The sequence below is a fragment of the Hippopotamus amphibius genome, chromosome 3, assembly GCF_030028045.1.
Source record: "Hippopotamus amphibius kiboko isolate mHipAmp2 chromosome 3, mHipAmp2.hap2, whole genome shotgun sequence".
NCBI lineage: Eukaryota > Metazoa > Chordata > Mammalia > Artiodactyla > Hippopotamidae > Hippopotamus > Hippopotamus amphibius.
Window position 1 is genome coordinate 126,260,841 of NC_080188.1, and position 23,864 is coordinate 126,284,704.

A 23,864-nucleotide genomic window follows, 5' to 3' on the forward strand; every position below is an offset into this window, starting at 1 on the left:
CTTTACTCTAGCCTTCCTTCTGCTTGTTTTGGGTTTACTTTGCTCTTTCTTCTAGTTTCTTAAGGTAGAAGGTTAGGTTATTGAGTTGAGACTTTTTTTTTCTTTTAAACATAAGAATATACAACTATAAATTTCCCTCTAAGCACTGTATCTCACAAGTTTTGGTATGCTGTGTTTTCATTAATCTCAAAGTAGTTTCTAATTTCCCATGTGTTTTTTTCTATGACCTATTAGTTATTTAAGAGGGTGTTGTTTAATTTCCACATATTTGTGAATTTCCCAAATTCCCTTCTGTTGTTGATTGCTAATTTCATTCCACTGTGATATGAGAACATACTTGGTGTGATTTCAACCCTTTTAAGTGTATTGAAATTTGTTTTATGGTCTAACATATGGTCTATCCTGGAGAACGTTCCATGTATATTTGAGAAGAATGTGACTTCCACTGTTGTTAGGTGGAGTGTTCTATAGGTATCTGTCAGGACTTGGGGTTGACTTGCAGCGCAGTGACTTTTCTTTTGAAGGAGACTACCTTGGGTGTTTCTGTCCCACTGTCATAATAACATCTCACTTTCACCTTGTTTTAATAGAACGGCTAGGAGAGTTTCCTAGCGCAGTGGAGCTGATCACAAGAATTTATCTAGATTTCTTTGGGGCACCTGTAGCAGTACTGAAAACCTAAAGTAACACAATTGGAGCCCAAAGAGTAATAAATGCCTCATCTGTGGTTTGCTGTGGGAGTCTGTCTGTCTCAAGGAAATTTCCCAAAGAGGGACAAAGCTCCCTTATAGCATCCAAGACCCACTAGGGGGGAAAAACTGAGACCTTTTACCGTCATCTCAGAATAGATGTAAGACTGGCATGATAGACTGTAGAAAGGGCTGAGCTGTAAGATGACCCAGCTGTTGTCATGCTTCCTTACCAAGCATCACATACCCTGCCGCTCATCTCCCAAGTGAGTCAGCAAAGTTCCAATGATTCACCTATTTTTTTATCCATAGCAGTAGTGAATTTCCCTCCATTCATGTTTAGTATGTGTAAATGCTGCCTAAAAGGAGGTGCAAATTTCTGTACTCCCAGGATGTCTTAGTATTGGTTGTTACAATGGGGCAGACCTGGACTACGAGGCGCTACCTTTCCACCTCCCAACCTCACCCAGAAGAGAGTAGTTGTCATGAGGAATAAATGAAAGGGAGTAAATGGGAGGATGAACGTAAAGGTCTTAGTTGGTGCCAATATCCACTCATCATAATGGCCAATATCCACTCAAAAGAACAGAAGCTGTTGAGTGGATATTGGCCATTATGGTGCCACAGAAGGGTGCACTGAGGTATTTGGGGACGGGGGGAACTGAAGATAGTAAGGATCTGGAGGGTCTGTGCATATAGGCTAGAGGCCAAGAGACCCTCTAGTCAGTTTGACACTAGTCACCTACCTGGCATCAGGCCTTGAGTCAGATACACTGCTGCCCAAGAGCCTGCTGGGAGATGGACAGAGTGACGTGGGGCACAGGGGCTCTCCAAGGAAACAGGAGGCAGCAAGGGTCAGAAAATGGAAGTTGCAGGGAGTCTATGGAGGAAGAAGATGGGACCAGGAGGAGGGCACTCTAGCTTCAGGTATGACTGTGAAAGCATGTGCTACCAGTCAGAGGAGGAGACTGCCGATGAGATTATGGGAGTCTAAGTCCTGGCTCCTTCTCCGCTGCCCTGGTGCCTTCCAGGTGCCTGCCCTCCACGGCCTTGAGGCACTGCAGACTGCACATCTGGGGGCTGCTGCCTGCTCCACTTGGCTTCTCCAAACATATTACGGGAGAGGACGTGTATGGAAAAAGAACAGAGAGAAAACAAAACAAAACACCAAGGCCAATGTTCAGAGAGCGCTAGTAATTTTAACGGCAACCCACTCAAGAAGAGCATAAGGTTCACAGGCACTTGTAATAAACCCCTCATCTCCACCCTCCAGCATGCATCACTCAGTTGCCCCTGGAACTGAAACTGCGCATGCCCAGCACAGCAATTTTTTTTTTTCCTTCCCACCACAGCCAGCTGGCTTTTTGAGGGTTCAAACTTCAACAAAACAAAAACCTTAGGGGCTGACTTTGCATCAGTCCCAGGCCTTTGGGAGGGAGGGACAGGGAGTGGGCAGACTGGAACACCGAACATGCAGAAGGGGAAGGGTCTTGAAATAAGCTGAAAGGTACAGACAGCGAGAACGATCGCCGCCTGGCCTGCCTTGCCAGGTGAAGTGAGAAGCACTGAGGCCTGAGGAGCCTCCACGCACGCGTAAGGGGCCGCTTGCTTCGCCTGCCCCGGGTCCTTCCAGTGCAACAAAGGGAAACCCCAGGGGAGGCGGAGGCCAGCGGAGATTTCTCAAGCCAACTGTCCCCTCCATCCGCGGCGGGCAGGAAGAGCGACTGGCGCAGCCACCTCCGGGTCCTGCGACCTGAGCGGCTTTCTCACGGAGACGCCCCTCCCGAGCCCCCGCCAGTCGAAGGTTTTTGGCCACCGAGGGGCGCGCCAATGGGACAGGGTCCAGTCTGCGGCAGACACGCCCCACTGTGGGCATCTCGACGTCGGAGGAGCACAGAGAGCATCATTTCCGCCCTCACTCTAGACCCAACACGGAGGGGGCGGAGCCTAGCCGAAGGCGCGCTGCTTGTGCGTCACTTCCGGTGGGTCTAGCGGCGACAACGGCAACATGGCCCTGAACGGTGCTGGTGAGGACTTGGGCTGCGGGGGGCTGTGGCTGCGGGGTGCGGGAGGCAGCCTGCTTCGACGAGACCCCCCCGGCCCTTTGTGCCTCTCTTCCCCCAGAAGTCGACGACTTCTCCTGGGAGCCCCCTTCCGAAGCGGAGACGAAGGTGCTGCAAGCGCGGCGGGAGCGTCAGGATCGTATCTCCCGGCTCATGGGCGACTACCTGCTGCGTGGTTACCGCATGCTGGGCGAGACGTGCGCGGACTGCGGGGTGAGGAGAGACTCGGGACATGGGATCCAGGATGGGGCCGCGGACCAGGCCACCCCGCCCTTCCCCAACTCTCCCCTCCGGACCCGTTTGCCTGGCGTCTCACCCGTGCCCCGTGTGCTTTCTGGCCCTAGACGATCCTTCTCCAAGACAAACAGCGGAAAATCTACTGCGTGGCTTGTCAGGAGCTCGACTCAGACGTGGATAAAGATAATCCGGGTGAGGGGTCGAGTGTGCTTGGTGAAGAAGTGTGGTGATAGAGGCTCAGGAGCAGTAGGTGGGAGGTGACAATGGTATTTGTGGGTGGGGCGGGGCAGGGTGCGTTCTTCTTTCAGCTCTAGAAAGGACCATTCATCCAGTAAGAGCACTAAGCACCTACTATACGCCAGACACCATGGGGAGCCTGAGCTTATTAGGCATAGTTCTGATGAGAGAGATAAAGCAAGGGCATAAATAACTGATACAAAGAAGAAAATGTATGAATTGCCTTATACTGGGGAAGGAAAAACATCTCAAGTACAGAAAGAGCAGAACAGTAAAGAGTGGGGGAGTGGCTCAGGGCTGAGGTGAGCCAGGTATCCTGACCATTCCCCCGGCTTTCTCCTCTTTTAGCTCTGAATGCCCAGGCTGCCCTCTCCCAAGCTCGGGAGCACCAGCTTGCCTCTGCCTTGGAGCCCCCCTCGGGCACTCGGCCTGCCCCTCAGCCCCCAGTACCCCGTCCAGAGCACTGTGAGGGAGCTGCAGCAGGGCTCAAGGCAGTCCAGGGGCCGCCCCCTCCTGCTGTGCCTCCAAATGCAGACGTCCTGGCCTGCACACAGGAGGCTCTCCTGCAGAAGCTGACCTGGGCCTCAGCTGAGCTGGGCCCTAGCACCTCCCTGGAGACTAGCATCCAGCTGTGTAGCCTCATCCGGGCTTGTGCTGAAGCCCTGCGCAGCCTGCAGCAGCTGCAACACTGAAGAACCCCTCCTGAGAAAAACCCTCTAGAAAAACAGCTGTTCCTCTTGTGTGGTTTGTTCTGTTCTTGGTTCTGAGTGTGCATGCAAGCCCCAGGTCCGCTCGTCTTTTTCCTGCTTTTGGCCTCTCATGCTATCACAGTCTGGTCTCCTTGATGCCCTGAGAGATGAGTTGGGCTTGTTTCTGCTCAGTTTCCCCACTCAAAGGATGAGGCAGGTGAGACTATGTGATACTTTTTTTCTGATGAAGAGGCCACAGCCTCCTCAAAAGCAGAAACAGGAGGCATGGATCTCTAAAGGAATGCCCCAACCTCCTCAGCCTTCCAGTGCTCATTCCCCACCATGAGTGAGATTTGGGGTTCCAGTCCCCTTGGTACCTTCCCCTCCCCCCGAGCACCCCAACACCATCATCCTATCCCACCTCAGGCCCAGACCAGGTACTCAGATACTGACAGGGTTTCATTCAAGTAGGGATCAAGCATGGGCTTAACCTCAGCTTCCTGACCACCCCCCCTTTTAGATCCTTTTCCTTGAGAGTTATAATAGGGCAGAATAAATAATTAAACAGTGTTGTGGCGTGGGTGGGTGGAGAACTGCGAAGGAACAGCACCCTTCGCTTTTGGCCTCTTTCCTCCCCCTTTTTTCGTGCTCTCCTTCTATGGGTGGCCAATTCCCTTTTCTCTGCTCTCCGCGAACTTGGGCAACGTGGTCACACACACAGCCGTTGCCCTTTTAAGAGAGGCCCCGCCCACCTGGAGGGGTGGGACAGGGGGCGGAGTCTGAGAAATCCGGGTAGGAACAAAGCGCGGCCTGCGGGCGGCGGCTGGGCTCGGCTGGCGGGGCCGCAGCGTGCGGGGCCCGCGGGCGGCGGCCCGGGCAGAGCATTGGAGGGAAGGAGGCGGCATCATCCTCTACCGGCCCGGCCATGAATGGGCTGCCCTCGGCCGAGGCGCCGGGCGGCGTGGGCTGCGCCCTGGCCGGTCTCCCGCCGTTACCCCGCGGCCTTAGCGGTCTTCTCAACGCGAGCGGGGGTTCGTGGAGAGAGCTGGAGCGCGTCTACAGCCAGCGCAGCCGCATCCACGACGAGCTGAGCCGGGCCGCCCGCGTCCCGGACGGGCCCCGTCACGCCGCCGGCGCCGCCAACGCGGGAGGTGCCGCGGGTCCCCCCGGCCCGCGTCGCCCTGTCAACCTCGACTCGGCGCTAGCGGCGCTGCGCAAGGAGATGGTGAGTAGCTGGGCCTCGGTAGCTGGGCGTTGGGGGCTGCCGCCGAGCTTGAGGGTCCTGGGACGGCGCAGCACATAGGCAACGCGCTGTCTGGGTCTAGAGGATCTGCAGAAGCCAGCTGTGTCAGAGGGGATACGATAACAATAGTTATAGTTGCCACTTATGGTAATAGTTACCATGTATTTTTTAATGCTTCACTAGTGTTATTTCATTCCATTCTGCTAAGTGAATGTTGTCCCCATCTTGCGGATAGAGGTTAGTGACTTGCCTAAAGATTCAAAGCTTGCAGGTGGCATCTGATGGCCACAAAAACTTGTGCGTGGGAAGATTAGCTAGCGCTGTGGTTCGGGCAGAGTGTGGCTTGGACCCCAACCCCAGCTCACTGTCAGTCTTTTGCAGGTGGGCCTGCGGCAGCTGGACATGTCCCTGCTGTGCCAGCTGTGGGGCCTGTATGAGTCGATCCAGGACTATAAGCACCTGTGCCAAGACTTGAGCCTGTGCCAGGACCTGTCATCCTCCCTGCACTCAGACAGCTCCTACCCACCTGATGCTGGCCTATCTGATGACGACGAGCCTCCTGATGTTAGCCTGCCCCCAGACCCACCACCTCTCACTGTGCCCCAGACGCACAATGCCCGAGACCAGTGGCTGCAGGATGCCTTCCACATCGGCCTCTAGTCTCTAAGAGCTAGGGTGGCAGGAGGCATGCGCTCATGCAAAAGGCTCAGAAACTCACCCCTCAGCAAGTACTCAGACTATAGTGCCTGCTTTCCCCCATACCACCTCACCTCACAGGAGGGCAAGGCCTGGGCCCCTCGGAGGCAAAACTGCCTACCCTCTCTCTCCTGTCCTGGGTTAGCTGGCACTGGGGCAGGTACCTGGGCTACAACCTCTGCCCATGGCACTGGACCTCCACTTTTCCCACATGTGTGCACTCCAGCTTGGCTGACCTTCAGTCTGGCGGTGGGGTCCAAAGCATCTAGCACTCCCGTTGGCATCTGTGGGGTTGGGAAGAGTGCCTGGCTCCTGTCTCTTCACTTTTTGCTGCTATTGGCAGCTGCTGGCTCAGGGGCATCCCACCTCTGGTCCCTGGGTTCCACTGCCCTAGACAAGGGCTCTCCAGGACCCATTCCTGCACCACCCACGGCCGGGAGGACCAGGGCTCCGTGCTGGATATTTAAGTTTAGGGGCCAGCCTCCCGGGCGGATAGATAAATAAATACTGTCTTAGCATTGGTGTGTTCTGACTGCCTGGCTCAGGGGCGGAAAGATAGCAGTGATTCTGGCAAGTGCTGCCCCGCGCTCCGCCAGCAGGTGGCGCCGGAGACCCCGAGTTGGAAGAGGCTGGGCGGTGGCATGGTGCGAGTCTGGCTCCCCGGGCAGAGTTGCCGATCGTTCCAAGCTGATCCAGCTTGGTACTGTGGTTGTGTGACTGCGGTCGAGTCACTTCCCCTCTCTGGCCTGAGGCCTGAAGCCCAGCCCCCCTACCCACTCGCTTTGGGTTTTCCTGGCCCGGCCGGGAAGGAAGGAGAAGGAGCCGCCCTTCTCGAGGAGCGAAACTTTCCACCTCGAGTGGGGGCGGGGTTGGGGCGGCACAGGAAATGGGTGGGCCCGGGCAAGCGGGTCGGGCCGAGGGGCCCTAGGCGAGAGAGGGAAAAGCGCCTCCTGGAAGGGCCTGGAACGAGTGAGAGACCTACGGGTGGGAAGGAAAGAGTCGCAGAGGCAGAGGGGGGTGAAGTCGCAGTGCCCCTGGCCCCCCTACAGGCCAGACAAGCCCTGGAGAGGAGATGGTGGCAGGCCTCTGGGCTTCGATGCATGAGACTCCCAGCGGCCCAGACACCCCCATTCTATGCCTGGCTCCCGCTCCACAGCACCTGGGACCTTTAGGGTTGTATATAAAACGCTTTCTCTTACAGAGGAAAGGAAGAACCACAATGCTGGGTCTAGAAGCTAAACCTAGGTCTCAGGCACCCCCCCCCCCCCCCCCACCAAAGAAGCCTGCACACTTGCGAATGGTAGGTGCTAAGGCCTCCGCACACACACAATACCCCACAACTTCCTGAAACGAAGAGAAAGGAGAAGACCTCGAAGCTGCGCACTCAGGCTTACCGGCTGCTCATCCCCACAGTCTGGTGCACAGTCACTTGCCTCCTGGACGTAACTCAGCTGACACTCCTGGCAGATCAGACGTCCTGTTCAGAGTATCTAGCAAGGACCAGGTTTCTGTCCATTCACAAACCTAGCAGAGGGTTCACACTGGCAGAGGGAACAGGTTGATGTGCTGCTCTATGGCAGTTCTCCTAACTCTGGGCCTGACACCTGCAGCGGCCCATTACCAAGCAGGCAGGCGCGGGAGCTGGCGATAAGGGCTCTAATCTAGGTGTGAACAGAGTGGTTAACGCCCGAGGGCAGGCTTCTCAGGGGAGGGAGGGAGTAAACACACTCTTTCCCCTCCATGATAACGGATTTCGTTTCATAAGACCTGGCAAAATCAGCCAGGCTCCACACCAAATGCTTTCCAAGGTTTCACTCTCAATGATGTTGTAAAAGATGGAACTATAATTATCCGTATTTTACAGAGGTAAAAACTGAGGCGCAGAGTGTTAGTACTTTGCCCAAGGTCACACACTTTTGGAAGGCATCTGCTTGTGGGATGTTGGGAGTACCTTCCCACTTGACAGCCAGAGGGTCAGGTTCTGAGACTGGCAAGTGGGTGCTGCCCACGGGTAGGGCCACCTGGGTTGACCCCTGACGCTGCTCCTTCCTGCTCTGGTTAACACGTGGGTAGCAGCAGGAGTCTACCTCCCGGTGTTGAGGCCAGTTGGCTCTGGGTCAGCACACTGTGACCCTTCACATCGCTTCTCCTTTCTGGGTCTCTCCTTCCCCAGCCTGTGAAATGGGGCCACCAGTACGTACCTCCCCGGGACTGCGGGCAAGAAGGGAGGCGGCCGGGGCAGCGCTCGCGAGGGCGGCACCAAGGGCTGGTGGCCGCCGACCCGGCCCGCGCCCCCACCCCGCCTCGGCGCGCAGCCTGCGGTCCAGGCTCCCCCCCTCGCCCCCCGCTCTCCCTTCGCCCCCCGCTCTCCCTTCGCCCCCCGCTCTCCCTTCGCCCCCCGCCCTCCCTCCCACGCCAGGCCCCGGAAGCCGGGCCGCCCCGCCCCCGCGCTCCCGCCCCGGCCCCCGCCCCCCGCCAGAGCCCCGCCCGCCTTCCGACGGGGGTGCGGCTCCAGGAAACGGCGCGCTCGCCGCTCAGCGCTCCAGCAACCCGACGCGCCCCGGACGACCCCGCCGGTGCAGCCAGGCCACCCGGAAAGAGCAGCCCCGGGTCCCGCGCCTCCGGCCCCTCCGCACGGACGGGGCGGGCGGCGCCGGTAGCAGCCCGGAGGCCATGGGGACCTGGGCCGGGCCAGCGGTCGCGGGCCAGCGGGAACCCCGAGTCTGAGGATCGGGCGGCGGAGACGGCGGGGCCATGACCTCGGTGTGGAAGCGCTTGCAGCGCGTGGGCAAGCGGGCCGCCAAGTTCCAGTTTGTGGCCTGTTATCACGAGCTGGTGGTCGAGTGCACCAAGAAATGGTGAGTGGAAGGGAGGCCTGGGGGACTCCCCAAAATGTCTGGGACCCATCCGGCCTTGGGCGCCAGAGAGCCCTGTCCCCAGGCCAGTGGCCAAAGAGGCCCCCTACCCCAGTGTGAGCCCTGGTGACCCAGGCACGGAGAAGTACCCTTGCAGCTGTGGGATCCCCAGAGTTTGAGGGGTGTGGGCAGCCTTTGGGGGAGTGGAGGTCAGGACTTCTAGGCCTGACAATCTGTCTGCCTCAGCTGTGCTCCGAGCTGGCGGAAGGAAAGACTCATGTTTTTGGCCAGTGGGATGGTTCAAGGTGGCATCAGAAAAGGGAGCAAGTTTTGAGGTCTGTGGGTGGAGGACTGGGACAGCAAACTCCATGGACCTTAGTCCAGCTCCGGACAGGGATGTTGCCCCCTCCTTCCCTGCCTATTTGGTGAACCAAAGGAACCACCGCCCCTTCAGCCAGAATGGGTGCTTAGGAGGCTGGATACCTCTCCACAATATCCTTAAAAGGGGAAACTGAGCGCTGGGAGGGATGGGGGGGGGAGCTTAAAGGGGCCGGAGGGCTTAGGAGGTTGTGGGTCCTGGAGGAGAGAGCCTGGGGAAGGCAAGGTGGTGGGATGGGGGGAGATATGTAAGGGGGTGCAGGACCCCGGCCCGGACTGCGGAAGGACCAGGGGCATCTCGTTCACATTCCCCCACCCGCAGCTGCCCAGGTCCCTGCGTCACACCCTAAATATACGTGCTCGCTGGTGTCAGCTTCCCTTGGCTGGATTAGGGCACAGCTGTGGGGGCCTCACCCGCCAGTTGGGGCTAAATTTAGGTTCCCAAGAGAAAGGACAGGAAGGGACCAGGGGGTCCAAAGGGAGGGGAGTGAGCAGAGGAGGCCTGGGGTCCCTTGGGCAGCTGTCATATCCCTGATCTTGGCTGGGCCAGCCAGAGGGGGGTTCGCACCATTCAGCACGGCCCGGAAAGGACAGGGGCTGGCAGGGTTAACACAGCACAGGGCTGGGACTTGAACTCTGGCCTTTGGCTTCTGCCTTCTGCCCCAGCATCCTGGGAGAAGCCAGGAGGACACTGGGCATGGTCCTGGAGAGCTGGCTGAGGGTGTGGGCAGTGTCAACGTGTCTGAGTCACAGGGGGTGGGCAGGGCCTCCTGGGCTCTTTCGCCTGGAGCCCTGGCTAGGAAGCTGCCCCTGCCCAGGTCACAGCTCCCCAGGAGGGTGTGCCCAGCCTGAGTCAAGCTGCCTAGCCAGGCCCCGCCCTCCCTCGGCTCCCACTGCCTGCTTCCCCTTTCTGGGAAGGCCCCTTGGCTGCCCTTAGCCATCGCCTGCAGTTTGGGGTCCAGGAGGGGCACTTGGCTCCGGGCTGGAGGGCTGTAGGCTCAGCTGTGTGCCCTTGCCTGGCCCCAACCTCTCTGGGTCTTGGCATCCTCAGGGGTTGACAGGAGAGCCAGTTATCCTGGCTCAGCCTCCAGAGGGGCAGTGAGCTGGGTGAACCTGAGCATCCTGGCACGGGACTGGGTACAAGCTCTTGTGTTGCCTTCTGCCTGACGATCCCCTAACCATCCCCACCCCGCTGGGCCCTTCCAACGCACAGGGGTCCCCTCCCTTGCAGGCCCAGTCACGTGTCTGGGACTCGGCCCTGTGCAGCCGACTCTCTCCTCTCGCTTTGTCTCTGTCTCCCCACATCTCTTTGCCTCTCCTCTGAGTCTGCCCTGGCATATGCTGTTCAGATTAGGTGTCACCTTCTAGAAGTCTTCCCTGGTGCCCCTTGCAAAGCAAAGAGCTGGGCATGGAAGGTCGTGGGAGGGTATCGAATGACAAGCTGACCCTATGCCTCTCTGCCTACTTTCCAACCTCTGCCTCCCACAGCCAACCTTACACCTACCCTCATCCTCGGACCCTGGCACTTGCCATCCCCTCTGCCTGGAGCCTTCCTTCTGCAGACCCTCCTCACACAACCCATTCCCTGCCCCAGAAGGGTCTTGCCTCTCCTTTACCCTGCTCTGCCCCTAAATTGGGCTGGGGTTATAGAATGCACTCTACAAATGTTTGTGAGTGAATGGACTTCTCTCACTCCAAGTCTGTCTCTCTCTGTGTCTCTGAGTCTGTGTTTCTCGCAGGGTCCTCCTTGTATCTCTCTGTGTGTGCCTGTCCCTCTGTGTGACTTTCTTCATAATCCCTGCCGACCCACGGGCCTTTGCCCTTCTGGCCCAGGCCTCACCCTGCCTCCACAGCCCCACCCTGCTCCCCGTGGCCCCAGATAAGGGGCTTTCCGGGCCCTGTCCTGGGGAGGGGGATGTGGGCAGAAGGAAGACTTTGGATAAGATGGAAAGGCTGGGTGGGCCTGACTGAGTAACCCCTCTCCCCCCGCCTCCCAGGCAACCGGATAAGCTGGTGGTGGTGTGGACCCGGCGGAACCGACGCATCTGCTCCAAGGTGGGAGAGGATGTCAACTGGGGGTCCAGATAGGGGGTGGGGCCAATTGGGGGGTGTGGGCTAAATGGGTGAGGGCTGATGGGGGAGTGGAGTCGGGTTCAGGTTCAGATCAGAATCCACAGCAGGGAGAAGTAGTTGGGGTCAAGGTTGGAAATAAGGACAAGGGGTAAGGGGGAGAGTTAGGACCGGGGGGAGGATTCACACTGCTCATCGTAGGCCCACAGCTGGCAGCCGGGCATCCAGAACCCATACCGGGGCACCGTGGTGTGGATGGTACCTGAGAATGTGGACATCTCTGTGACCCTTTACAGGGTGAGTCTCTAGCCCTCCCGCACAAATGGGAATGAGCGGGTGATTGCAGCCACAGCAGGCCCCCCGTGGGTTGTCCATCTGAACAGAACAGAGGGGTGAGACCAAGAATCATGGCAGAGGGCCTACTCAGCATGAGTGGCCCAGGAGGTCTCCTTGGAGGAGGTGGCATTTCCCTGCCACACGAGAGAGAGCCGGGATCAAGAGGAGCTGGGGAACATACCTGCTAGGAGGGATCCACGTGTGTGAAGGCCCCAAACAAACACCTCCTAAGCCCACACAGGCTCCTCGCCCTGCCCCGCCCCAGCAGCCCCTGTACTCACCGGTGCCCCCTTTTCCCAGGACCCACACGTGGACCAGTATGAGGCCAAAGAGTGGACGTTTGTTATTGAGAATGTGAGTGGCTGGGGCGGGCCGCAGCCTGGGGTCTCGGGGACTCTGGGGCAGCCCTGATGCTCCTTCCTCTGGCCCCCAGGAGTCCAAGGGACAGCGGAAGGTGCTGGCCACAGCCGAGGTGGATCTGGCCCGCCACGCGGGGCCTGTGCTTGCCCAGGTCCCGCTGCGGCTGCGGCTGAAGCCCAAGTCGGTGAAGGTGGTGCAGGCCGAGCTGAGCCTCACTCTCTCCGGGGTGCTGCTGCGGGAGGGCCGCGCCACGTGAGTGTCCAACTGCCCTCCTTGGCCCTGGTCTATAACCTTTGACCCCAGCCCTCACCCCTGACCTCTGACCCCCAGGGATGATGACATGCAGAGTCTTGCGAGCCTCATGAGCATGAAGCCTAGTGATGTGGGCAACTTGGAAGACTTTGCTGAGAGTGACGAGGAGGAGGCTAATGGTCCAGGGGGCCCAGAGGCGCGGGCTCACGTCCCCCAGCCAGGTGGGGGTTGAGGCCACCAAGACCTAGGGAGGGCGGGGGATCACCTGGGCCAAAATCCACTTGCTGTTTGGGGGCAGGGCCGGCTTGCGCATGCCCTGTGGTGGGAGCTCACGATTGCCAGGTGGTCCCAACCTGCCCAGCAGCCCTGATTGTCCTGCAGGATGCGTTCCCAGTGCCTCCCTGTGCCCCTGGCCCTCTCCTCATCCCTGAGTGTGTGCCTGCCTGCGTACCTGCCCAGAGACAGCTGGGCCAAAAACGCAGAGAGGGGGCTGCCGTCCAGCCTCGCTGCCCCTCACCGCACAGCCTCATCCCTCCCTTTTGCTTCTTGAGGCTTTCTGTTCTCTCTGTCCTTGTCTGTCCTGTCTCTGTTTTTCTCTGCACCTGTGGGCCTGTCTCTTCTTGTAGGCCGGGGTGGTGCCCTGAGGCTGGGGCGTGTCCCAGTTAGGCCCAGCATTCTGGTCGGGGGGAGGGGGTCAGACCTGCAGGGCCCTTCCTTGGGCTGACCCTGCCCCCAACACCCCACCCCCAGATACCCCCCGGGAGCTGAAGACACTTTGTGAGGAGGAGGAAGAGGGCCGATTTCCGCCCCGGCAGGCAGGTGAGGCCCAGGCTGGGGCTGGGGTGGGGGGAACTAGACCTCCAGTCACAGGGCCCAGGCCTCAGCATCTCCCTTCCTTCCCCCCAGCTGCCAGCCCTTCTGGTGCTGAGGATGCCAGCCCAGCCCCTGTGAGTGCCCCTGCGCCCCCAGCCAGGGCCTCCCGGGGCCAGGGGTCAGAGCTGGCCGCTGTAGCAGGGGGCCAGGTGGGGTCTGAGGCCCCAAGGCCCCCCAGACCCCCGTCGGAGACAAGGTGAGCTTTGGAGTCAGCCCCAACCCCCCCACCCCGTCTGCGCTTAAGAAGTGGCACACCCCTTGCCACGCTGCCTTTCCAGAGTCCCAGCAGTCCTAAAGAGGGAGGGGGCCTGAGAGTGGGGGCCACGTGAGTCCCTGCAGTGCACTCTCCTGCTCTCTCTTCAGGTCCTCGAGACAGCCAGGCCAGGACGTGGCCCCCACCCCGGCCCCTCGGCTCCGGAAAGGCTCTGACGCCCCCTGGCCCCCAGTCCACCAAGGGGAAGATGAGGCCCCCAAAGCCTCAGGGGCTCCCCCAGCAGGAGTGGATTCTGCTGTGGAGACCCAGGCTCGGGCAAGCCCGCAGGAAGGGACAGAGGCTCAGGAAGCCGGGCTGGGCCCAGGCATTGAGGACAGAGACTCCAGCACCTCTTTGGAAGGGCAGAAACCCAAGGTTGAGGAGGGGGGCGCTGGGGACAGGCCAGAGGCGAGTGGGGTGGACGCTGAGCATGGGTCAGGAGTCAGAGAGGTGAACAGTGAGAGGTCAGAGGTCAGAGCTGGGGAGGCTGAAGAGAGTTTAGAAATTGGTCAAGTGGATGCTGAGCAGAGGTCAAAGGTGAGACATGGGAACACGAAGGGACCAGAGGCTGCAGGGGTGGCATCTGAGGCAAGATTCAAGGGAGCTCCTGCAGCTCCTCCAAGGGGCTCTCAGGGGAGGACAGGGGTCAGGACCAGGGATGAGGCTCCCACAGTCCCGAGCCCACACCCAGCAGAGCCTGCAGGGCATTCCAGGCATGTTGGTGAGCTCAAGGGGGCCAGGGCTGCTGCAGGCCAGGAGAGAAAGGGTGCAGAGGTGAGGGGCGGAGCCCCTGGTGTTGGGGGGACAGGCCTGGAGCAGGGCCCCTCTGCTGGAGCAGCAAGCATCAGGCCCCAGGTGAGCCAGTACCAGGGGGCCCCACCAGCAGCTGACCAGGGGGCCATGTCCAAGGATCTGAAGGTCTGGGAGGTAGAAACTGGGGATTCGAGGGTCCTGGGAAAAGAGACTGGGGTGACAGAGTCAGAGTTATTGGCGATCCAGGAGACAGAAGTGGGTGGGTCAAGGTTCCCAGAGATTAAGACTGAGACAGCAGAAGAAGCGGAGATATTGGGGACCCAGGAGACAGAGGCAATGAGATCAGGAGTCCTGGAGTCAGAGGCTGCTGAGATGGCAAAGTCTGAGGAACTGGGGACCCAGAAAACAGAGGTAAGGGTTTTAGGGCCCCCAGGGACAGAGTGTGAGGTACTGGGGACCCAGGAAACAGAGGCTGGGGACACAGGAGTTCTGGGGACAAAGACTAGGATGTCAGAGACTGAGATATTAGGGACCCAGGAGATCTCGGGGGGTTCAGGGGTACTGAAGATAGAAGCTGAGATAGCAGAATCTGAAATATTGGGGGCCCAGGAGACAGAGGTGGGGTGTTCTGAGGTGCCAGGAATAGAGACTGAGACATCGGGGACCCCGGAGACAGAGGTAGGGGGTTCAGGGGCCCCAGGGATGGAGACTGAGACATTGGAGACCCAGGAGACAGAGGTAGGGGGTTCAGGGGCCCCAGGGATGGAGACTGAGACATTGGGGACCCAGGAGACAGAGGTAGGAGGTTCAGGGGCCCCAGGGATGTTGACTGAGACATTTTTTGGGACTCAGGAGACAGAGGTGGGGGGTTCAGGGGCCCCAGGGATGGAGACTGAGACATCGGGGACCCAGGAGACAGAGGTAGGGGGTTCAGGGGTCCCAGGGATGGCGACTGAGACATCGGGGACCCAGGAGACAGAGGTAGGGGGTTCAGGGGCCCCAGGGATGGCGACTGAGACATCGGGGACCCAGGAGACAGAGGTAGGGGGTTCAGGGGCCCCAGGGATGGAGACTGAGACATTGGGGACCCAGGAGACAGAGGTGGGAGATGCAGGGTTCTCAGGGCCAGAGGCTAGAAAAGCAAAGGCTGAGGGACTGGGGACTCAACAGACAGAAACTACAGTTTTAGAGGCTGAGATGGCAAAAGCTAAGGCTTTTGGGATGCAGGAGGCAGAGGCTGGACTCTGGCAGACCTTGAAATATGAGGCTTTAGAAGCCCCAGGCATAAAGCATGGAATTTCAGGGTCCCAGGGAACAGAGGCAGAAACTACAGTTTTGAGGGGCCAGGAGGTGGAAGCTGGGATTTGGGGGGTTTCAGAGGCCATGTCTGGGGTCTGGGAGGCCAAGGAAGCAGAGACGGAGGTTTCAGGGGCTTCAGAGAACCAATCTGGTATTTTTGAGGCCCAAGAAGCAGAGGCTGGGGTCTCAGGAACCGACAAGGGAAAAGAAGCTGAGGGAAACGTCCCAGAGGCCAGCCTGATTGAGGCGCAGGTGGCCAGAGGGGCAGGGGCTGGGGTGCCCAGGCCCTCAGGGGCCTCTTCCCCAGAGGAACCTGAAGAGGACAGGAGGCTGCCGGGCAGCCAGGTAGGGATGGGGGCCGCCGAGGGCCCAGTCTGCTGCTTCCCACTAACCTGGGCTGAGCGAGCGGCGGCTCTGCATGGACCCACCTGGCCGACTGGGGTGGGATGGGACAGGGGCTCAGCTTCAAGGAGCCCCTCACCCCCTCCTCTCTCAGGATGCCCTGGCTTCCCCACCCTATCTTCCCTGGGCTGCATGGAGTGGGACAACCCTAAAGCTGATTTTCTGGGCTGACCTTGAGGTGTGGCTGCTGGTGACTTCTGATATTGCCTGGGGGCCACTGACAGGTGACCTTGGTAGATAACCCTGGAGCTGGAAACACTTTTGCCTGACCCTAAGGCCCTGGCCAGTGGTCTGTGGTGACTCTTACAAACCCAGAGCTGGAGCTGTTCTGTGCCCCAGGGGCAGAGGGCACAGGCCCCCACGTCCACATTTCCTAAGCCCATCCCTGTGTCCCTAGACACCGCCTGCTCCAGTCAGCTTCAGTCATTCCCTGCTGCAGTGGTGCCAGGAAGTCACCGCCGGCTACCGGGGTGTCCGCGTCACCAACTTCACTACATCCTGGCGCAATGGCTTGGCCTTCTGTGCCATCCTGCATCGATTCTACCCAGACAAGATGTGAGCTGCTGGAGCGGGTGGGAATGATTGGGGGAGCCTGTCGGGAAGGGAGGTGGTATGAATCCAGCCTCTGATCAGCACTCTCTCTGCAGGGACTTTGCCTCGCTGGACCCACTCAACGTCAAACAGAACAACAAGCAGGTGAGAAGTGGAAGGAGGGGTGCCTGGAGGAAAGGAGGATCTAGAGCCTGGCATAAGCTCAGATTTGGGGTCCTCCTGCGTCTGTGTGTAGGAGAGGCATCTGTGGGCTTCAGGGCCCCCGAAGCGGCTTTTGGAAGTTCTGCCACTTATTACCTTTCTGGTCTTTAAACTGTTCGTTTTCCCAAGTTTAGCTTTGTTTTTTTAAGCATATTTCCACCAGATGGTTTTTCCCAAAACCACCCGTTTGGTGTGCAGTTGCTGGGTAACGCAGGGGCGGGCCCTGTTGCTAGATTTCCCCCAATAGGAGGGTGAAGGTGTTGTTGGCACACCCTGGCGTGCCAGTCGCAGGGACCCCCTCGGCGGTGTCGGGGTGGGGGAGGCAGCGTTGCTGGGTAACCCGCCGGCCGCTGACCCGAACGCACCATCCCTAGGCCTTTGATGGCTTCGCCGCCCTGGGCGTTTCGCGGCTGCTGGAGCCGGAGGACATGGTGCTGCTGCAGGTGCCCGACAAGCTCATCGTCATGACGTACCTGTGCCAGATCCGCGCCTTCTGCACGGGGCAGGAGCTGCAGCTGGTGCAGCTGGAGGGCGGCGGCGGCGCCGGCACGTACCGCGTGGGCAGCGCCCAGCCGAGCCCGCCCGACGAACTGGACCCCGGCGACCTGGCGCAGCGGCTGCGCGAGCACCGGGCCGAGGCGCCCCAAGAGCCCCAGGAGGCCGCGATCCGCGCGGGCGGGGCGGCCCCCGAGGCGGCCTCCAAGGACCGCGGGGCCGAGGCCGCCCAGGAGGCGCGCTCGGCGGAGGCCCCGGCCGACAGACCCGGAGCCCGGGCGTCCGTGCCCGCGGCAGAGGGGCTGGTGAACGGGGTGGGGGCGCCGGGCACCGCGGGCGGCGTGAGGCTGCGGCGGCCGTCGGTCAACGCGGAGGCCGGGCCGGTGCCCCCGCCCCGCGCGCACGGCTCCTTCTCCCACGTGCGCGACGCTGACCTGCTGAAGAAGAGGCGCTCGCGGCTGCGGAACAGCAGCTCCTTCTCGGCGGACGAACCGGACGCGGGAGCCGCGGGCGCTGCCGGAGCGGCGGCGGTGAGTGCCCTCCAGCGGCGCGGGGATCGGGGCGCGGGGCAGAGCAGGGGCGGCCCCGGAGGGGCCCCGAGGGCAGGACCGGCGCCGGGGGCGGCGGCACCAGGGCGGCCGGCCTCTGCAGGACGCGGGGAGGCGTCTGATTGGAGGCCCCGGTGCCGCGGAAGAGGCCCCCGCAAGGGCGAGGTAGCAACGCCAGCTCCTCAGCGGGGGCGCCTGTGCCCAGGCCTGCCCGGCCCGGAGCCGCTGACTTTTGCTGCCAGCCTTGGGATGCAGGCTCGTGCTTTTTAAAGCTCGGCACCCAGGCAGTGGAATCAAGCTGTAGCAGGAAGTTCCCAGAAGACTCTGTGTAGTCAGCGTTGTCAACCCTCTTTATGGACTGTAAAGTGGGATGGGGCATTTGTTTCCCTGCAGGTGGCTCGGGGCCTGCCCACAGCCACCCCTTCCCTGTAATCTGGAAATAGGGTTTCTATACCCTAGGGAGCGCTCCAGGGCCTCCCAGCCCCCAGATGCTCTGACTTGGGTCTTTAACTCCAGATGCTGGAGACCAGTTTTCTCTTTTCTCTGATAATGGAAAGTTGAAGACGGGAGACCCTGCGGGGTGCCCGTGTCCCCCATGCCTTGCAGGTCTCAGGTCAGCCTCCCAGGGTGTCTCCTGGTCACTACACTAAAGGGGAGATGGTTCCAGAGAGGTCAGGGATTTGCTCAAGGACTCAACAGCCACTGAAATCCAGTCCATGGACTTTCCAGCTACACCATCCTGGACAGCAGGGACAGCTCTGTCAGGCTGCCTCAAGCCTTCAGCTGCCCAGGGATGACCCCTGAGTTCTAGGGAAAAAGGGAATAAACCGGGAAAGGCTTTTTGGAAGAAGCAGCCACTTGAGCCAAGTCAATAAGATGGGCAGTTTTTCCCAGGTGAAGAATCAGAGGGGTGGTTCTCTAGAGGTGGGACCTCACAAGTAAAAATGTGGCAGCAGGAAAGCTCCGGTCTCCTTTGATGGAAGTGCCAGTCACCTCCTGTAAGGTCTGCAGGTGGTGATGATCCTGGAGAGCAGGAGCCCTGGGTGCAGAGTTGGAGGTGCAGCACTGTGCCTGTGAGTGAGAAACAGGGAGGGCATCAGAGGCACCCGTAGGAATTATGCTAGACAGCTATCCTGGCCTGTGTTGGCCTCTGGCCGAAGCCCCCTTAATGTGTCTATGGCTCTTTCTTTCTTAAAAGGGGAGGCTTCATCTTCCTGGGCCCAAGTCCCAGCGTCTGGTCCTTCCAAGCCAGGCCCCCCTCCAGCCCTTGTCCCACAGGAGACATATGACCCATGGGGCTGGAGGGGATGCTTCCTCGTTGGCCAGTCTCATCCCCCATCCCCCATGCGTGCAGTGGGAGGAGGTAGAGCCTGTCCCTGGCTTTGTGAGCTCCCGGACTTCTGGATGGGATGAAGTCAGGTACCTTGGAGCTCGGGCGGGGCTGAAGAAATGCCACGAGGAGGGCAGGGTACCTCTGGTGTTGCCCAGTAAGGTTTCCTAGGGGAGGGGCCACACAGGAGGGTATAGAAAGGGGAATTTGGGTCAGACATGAGGAAGCGTTGGAATTCCCATCAGAGCTACCATGAGTAAGCTTAGCTGCTGCTGAGGTTGGGACTTCTCCACTCTTCTGCCTCCGCCTGCCCTGTTGGTTGAGCACTCGCTTCTGCCTGGTCTGCCCCCACAACCCCTCATCAACTCCTCACCAACTCCTACAATGCTCCTTCTTGGGAGGAATGATAACCCCATTTCGCAAATCACAATGTTGAGGCTCAGGGATATGAAGAGATAAAGGGAGTTGATACTGGTGTGAACCCCGCTTCCAAGGCCAGACTCTAAAATAGCGCCTTCTACTGGGCCCAGCACTGTGAACTGGCTGCTTGACCTTGGAGAAACCACTTAATCTATCTGTGATCTTTTCCTGAGGATGAGAAGCAAAGACGTGAAAGTTTTTTGCAAAGTGGCATTGAGTTACCACTGCAGGATGTTGTCAAAAAAGGGGAACTGTGGTTTTCCCCAGATGCCTTTCTGGAGCCCTGCAACCCCCAGGGGCTTGTATGTCCTTTACATACAAGGACACAAACAGGCCCAGTGAGTGTGACTGGCCCAGAGGCAAACGGCAAATTGGTGGCCAAGCTTGGGAACAAACTTTTGGATTAGACAGTCCTGGGCCTAGGCCAGGCCCCGTTTGAGTGTCATCTCTGACCCTCCATTTCCTCATCTGCACAGTGGGGATGGTGACTGTCCCTGCCTCACAGTGGTGTTGGGAGAACTAAATGAGTTGATGCACTCACAGCACTGAGCACACAAATAGATGCTTAATGTATAGCAGCCATTCCTGTTAACCCGTGTGCCATGAGTGCGTCCTCTGGACCCCAACTTGTCTGCAGGGGCTGCCTCTGCTTAGGGTGACAGGGGTAACTAACAGCCTTGACGGGGTGGGGGGTGGGATTGGAGCTGTGATGGGAGAGGCCCTGGGGGCCGTGGTGGGGATCAGGGAGGCTTCAGGAAGCCTGAAAGTCACGGAGGGAGGAAGAAAGCCATGTGAAGGGGCCCCTGGAGGAGGCGGGGCTGAGCTGGGTCATGAAGGTCGAGTTGGCATCCAGCAGCCCAAGACAGAGGCCACTCCGGCCTGGGGAAACAGTTTGGGGAAGCGAGAGTCTACCACTGGGGCCGGAGGGTGGCATCTGGGTGGTGTTCTGGGCAGTAGGAGTTGAGATTGGACCTGCCATCTGGCCTTGGCAACGAAGCTGGGGGCTGAGAAGGGTGTGGGGGGAGGGACATCATTAGGGGTGAAGGTTTAAGGAGACCCCTCAGCTGTGGCTTGAGGGTGAAGTGAGCAGGCATGGCATTGAGGGGGCGGGGGGGGACAGTGGTGAAGAGGCTGCCACCTACCCAGGCCAGAGAGGAGGTCCCCTGATCAGGGGACGCCCAGGGCTGCCTCTCGGAGAGGTGCAAGGTAGGGTGGACGGTGGGGGGCCCAGCAGTTTCTCCCCACCTTGTGGCCTAGAAAGCTGGCCAGAGCAGGAGCCATCTAGGGGGCTAGGCTATCAGCTGAGCTGAAAGTTGGGGGCCCCCAGGGCTGACAGGGCCAGCAAGTTGCCAGGGGTAGGGCACATGAGGGGCCAATGCTGCTTTTTCAGGCTAAAATTGGTAGGTCCAGGCGTCTGTTGTGTCCGGAGTGTTATGGAACTAGCAACAGCATTCTCTAGGCGTGGGGACTGAGAAGGTGGGAGGGGGATGCTCTGTTTGGCCAGGAGATGGAGGTACTGGCTGATGGTGGCCATGTCAACTCAGCGTCACTGTGTGGGGCCCTGGCCACAATGGAGATGCTAGCACTAGGTGACAGAGTCAGAGGTGGCCTGAAGGAGCTCTAATGGAAGAGGGGGTGGGAGGGGGAAGGAGAGGCCCTCGCTGGGCCCCTCACAGCCTTTCACCCCCCGACTCACAAAAGCCCTGTGAGGCCCCAGGAACAAGGACTGTGAGGCTCACCAGTGGGAGTGGACTGGCCCAGGACCACAGGGCCTGGGCAGTGAAGGCTGCGGCCTTTGCTGTAGGAGGCACTTTCCCAGAAGGGGTGGGGGTGGAGTTCTGTGCTTGCAGGACTGGGGAAGCTGCTGCTGTGTGACTGAGGCTCTGGCTGGCCCCAGGGCAGGCTGTTGGGGAGCCCCTCCAAGCCCTTACTGACCTCTTCCTCTGCAGGAAGGCGTGAGCCCTGACCCCAGCCCTGCCCCTGGCCCGCCCACAGGCACAGCCCCACAACAGCCCCCTGGTGAGTAGTTTTGAAGGGGCGGTGACCCAGCTCAACTTAGGCTGCTCACAGATCCTGAGCTGGGGACCTTCTGGGGGCAGGTATCAGTTGGGGGGTGCCTGAGCCTGGTCTCTGTCCGCAGGTGGGACTCCCCCATCAGAGGAGCCACCCCCAAGCCCAGGGGAGGAGGCCGGGCTGGTAAGGAGGGCTGAGGTGGGAGTAGCTGATGGGTGGGCTTCCTAGGTGGGGTCTGGGCTGAGCCCACTCTGTCCCTTGCCCCCACTTTCCACCCCAGCAACGGTTCCAGGACACAAGTCAGTACGTGTGCGCAGAGCTCCAGGCCCTGGAACAGGAACAGAGGCAGATAGACGGCCGGGCAGCCGAGGTGGAGACGCAGCTGAGGAACCTTATGGAGTCAGGTGGGGCAGGCATCTGAAGTCCACTCCCCAGTACATGCCACCGCATCTGCCCTGCCCTGCAGCTCTTTCTGACCCTGGGAGGAGTTGGGAGGAGACAAGGCTGGGTCATTGTCCCCATTTACAGCTGGGCACGCTGAGGCCCCCAGCTGGGAAGCAGCTAGCTGGAGGCATGCAGCTCTGGTTTCCGGGATGCCAGAAGGGAACAAGCCCCCCCACCCCCCAGCCCGCGCCCAGCCTCCCTGCTCCTGACATAGGGGTCGGTGGCAGGCCTGGTGACTGTCCTGGCCCGATTCAGGTGCCAACAGGCTGCAGGAGGAGGTGCTGATCCAGGAGTGGTTCACACTTGTCAACAAGAAGAACGCTCTCATCCGGAGGCAGGACCAGCTGCAGCTGCTGTGAGTTCTGCTCCTTCCCTGTCCAGGCCCCACCCTTGCCCCCCCAGGGCTGGCAGGGCAGATGGAACCTTAACTACTTTGATTAGAACCGTTTACTGCTTTCTTCTATGAAGTTTTATTTTTGGGGGGTTCTTTTTGAGAAATTGCTCAACAATCTTAATATTTTCACTAATTTTCTGTATAAAGTATATACTTCTTAAACTGGTACTATTTTTATGAATGAGAAAATCAAGGCCCAAAGAAAAATGTGGCAGGTCAGTGCCGAGTGCCCCAATTTGACCCCATCCCTTTGCAGTAAGGAACACTGAGGCCTGGAGACAGCTGAGCTGGTTTCCTGAGTGATAGCCCTGCATGGTAGAGGTGGTTGTGCCTTCCTGTGGCATCTGGGGTCATTTTTCAGAATAATTTTAGTCTAATACTTGTCGTTTCGGAATAATATCCATCCAAATAATCCTTCTGGGTTTCTTATTTTTCAGAAAGGGGGGTGGGGGGGGGAGTAGGAGACCATACAAACACCCAGCAGTCGGGGAACAGTGGGAACAAAAGAGGGACTTCCCTGGCCGTCCGGTGGTTAGGACTCCTCTCTTCCTCCGCAGGGGACTCGGGTTCCATCCCTGGTCGGGCAACTAAGATTCCTCAAGCCGCCAAAAACAAAAACAAAAAACAGATGATTCTAAGCGGGGACTGGGGTATAGCTCTGCCCTCAGTCCAGCCGTCTGTGGGAACTGGCGATGAGGTGGGGTGGGGCCGAGGAGTGGTCAGAACCCTGGGCACGGGGTGCCATTCTCCTTTCCCTGACCTGGCATCCCGCCCCCCCAGCATCGAGGAGCAGGACCTGGAGCGAAGGTTCCAGCTGCTGAGCCGGGAGCTGCGGGCCATGCTGGCCATTGAAGGTGGGAGATGAGGCCCGGGGGCTGGGGCGGGGCCCGGGTAGGACGCGGCAGGGCAGGCGCCTCCTGACCCTCAGCGTCCTCTGCCCTCAGACTGGCTGAAATCGGCCGCGCAGCAGCACCGGGAGCAGCTGCTGCTGGAGGAGCTGGTGTCGCTGGTGAACCAGCGCGACGAGCTGGTCCGGAACCTGGACCAGAAGGAGCGGACGTGAGTGGGGCCGGGATGCGCTGGGAGGCTCCGGGGGTGGGGAGTGCTCGGTCGGACCCCGGGAACGGCCCGGGGGTGGGGCCCGACGCCGGGGCTGACTTGAAGCCGTTCCCTCCCAGCGCCCTGGAGGAGGACGAGCGCCTGGAGCGCGGCCTGGAGCAGCGGCGCCGCAAGCTGAGCCGGCAGCTGAGCCGGCGCGAACGCTGCGCGCTGAGCTGAGGCCGCGCGGGTCCAGACGTCTTCGCCCCTCCCAGCCTGTCGGGACCGCGGCTTTTCTCGCCGCTGCGGCCTGCGCCCCGGAGGACCGGACCCTCCCCGACGCCGCGCGCGGCCAGTAGGGGCCGCCGTCACCCTTTACCGCCAGGGAAAGCGCGGCGCTTTGGGCCCCGACGGACAGAGGCGGCTGGGCGGCCGCGCCGTCCGGGCCGTATTTATTAGTCCGTGTGATTGTGTGTGCGTGTGTTCGTGGTGGGCGGGGGGTCCCAGGAGCGCCCCCACAGAGCCCCTCCCCGAGGGCAGGACCCCGCCGGCCAGCCCCGGGGGGGAGAGGGACGGCTCGTGAACTGCCGCGTCCCCGCCCAACCCCCCTTCCTGTAACTCGCGAGCAATAAAGTTAGTGCAGGCCGAGCCTGTGCCCAGGGGCTTTCTCAGCACGACTGGGGCGTTCAATAGACGGAAGGGGTGGGGCCTCGGCGGATACGGTTGTCTGCGATCCTTACTGGG

At 60.0% G+C, this 23,864-nt stretch overlaps 3 protein-coding genes across 10 annotated transcripts; all 3 read left to right on the top strand.

Moving 5' to 3' along the window:
* Positions 1-1,345: 1,345 nt before the first annotated feature.
* ZNRD2 (zinc ribbon domain containing 2) lies at positions 1,346-3,953 on the top strand. Its single transcript, XM_057729575.1, has 4 exons — positions 1,346-2,716; positions 2,814-2,965; positions 3,097-3,181; positions 3,575-3,953. The coding sequence occupies exons 1-4, from the start codon at positions 2,698-2,700 to the stop codon at positions 3,916-3,918; spliced, it is 600 nt and encodes a 199-aa protein (XP_057585558.1). The 5' UTR covers positions 1,346-2,697; the 3' UTR covers positions 3,919-3,953.
* Position 3,954: 1 nt separating this feature from the next.
* Positions 3,955-6,372, top strand: FAM89B (family with sequence similarity 89 member B). The gene is made up of 2 exons (XM_057729576.1): positions 3,955-5,140; positions 5,540-6,372. Exons 1-2 carry the CDS (start codon positions 4,841-4,843, stop codon positions 5,816-5,818), a joined length of 579 nt encoding a protein of 192 aa, XP_057585559.1. The 5' UTR covers positions 3,955-4,840; the 3' UTR covers positions 5,819-6,372.
* Positions 6,373-8,354: 1,982 nt separating this feature from the next.
* On the top strand, positions 8,355-23,791 carry EHBP1L1 (EH domain binding protein 1 like 1). 8 transcript variants are annotated; one of them, XM_057726781.1, is made up of 20 exons: positions 8,355-8,712; positions 11,085-11,142; positions 11,359-11,454; positions 11,794-11,847; positions 11,927-12,105; positions 12,184-12,326; positions 12,856-12,924; positions 13,012-13,174; positions 13,342-14,395; positions 15,446-15,628; positions 16,083-16,240; positions 16,333-16,381; positions 16,813-17,463; positions 21,181-21,250; positions 21,372-21,427; positions 21,525-21,648; positions 21,944-22,043; positions 22,863-22,936; positions 23,027-23,141; positions 23,261-23,791. In XM_057726781.1, the coding sequence occupies exons 1-20, from the start codon at positions 8,609-8,611 to the stop codon at positions 23,358-23,360; spliced, it is 3,600 nt and encodes a 1,199-aa protein (XP_057582764.1). In that variant the 5' UTR covers positions 8,355-8,608; the 3' UTR covers positions 23,361-23,791. The 8 variants fall into 8 exon arrangements, 7 of the variants coding, with proteins under 7 accessions (XP_057582764.1, XP_057582767.1, XP_057582763.1 ...); XM_057726784.1 differs by having other exon boundaries at positions 13,342-13,606; XM_057726780.1 differs by having other exon boundaries at positions 13,342-15,628.
* Positions 23,792-23,864: the final 73 nt, after the last annotated feature.

Bases quoted from the DNA above. Each gene is read 5' to 3' on its own strand.
- FAM89B (XM_057729576.1), top strand. From the start codon at position 4,841: ATGAATGGGCTGCCCTCGGCCGAGGCGCCGGGCGGCGTGGGCTGCGCC. The intron at 5,141-5,539 runs GTGAGTAGCTGG...AGTCTTTTGCAG, and splicing joins CGGCGCTGCGCAAGGAGATG to GTGGGCCTGCGGCAGCTGGA.
- EHBP1L1 (XM_057726780.1), top strand. From the start codon at position 8,609: ATGACCTCGGTGTGGAAGCGCTTGCAGCGCGTGGGCAAGCGGGCCGCC. The intron at 11,455-11,793 runs GTGAGTCTCTAG...CCCTTTTCCCAG, and splicing joins TCTCTGTGACCCTTTACAGG to GACCCACACGTGGACCAGTA. The intron at 22,937-23,026 runs GTGGGAGATGAG...CTCTGCCCTCAG, and splicing joins GGCCATGCTGGCCATTGAAG to ACTGGCTGAAATCGGCCGCG.
- ZNRD2 (XM_057729575.1), top strand. The intron at 2,966-3,096 runs GTGAGGAGAGAC...TTCTGGCCCTAG, and splicing joins AGACGTGCGCGGACTGCGGG to ACGATCCTTCTCCAAGACAA. The intron at 3,182-3,574 runs GTGAGGGGTCGA...CTCCTCTTTTAG, and splicing joins CGTGGATAAAGATAATCCGG to CTCTGAATGCCCAGGCTGCC.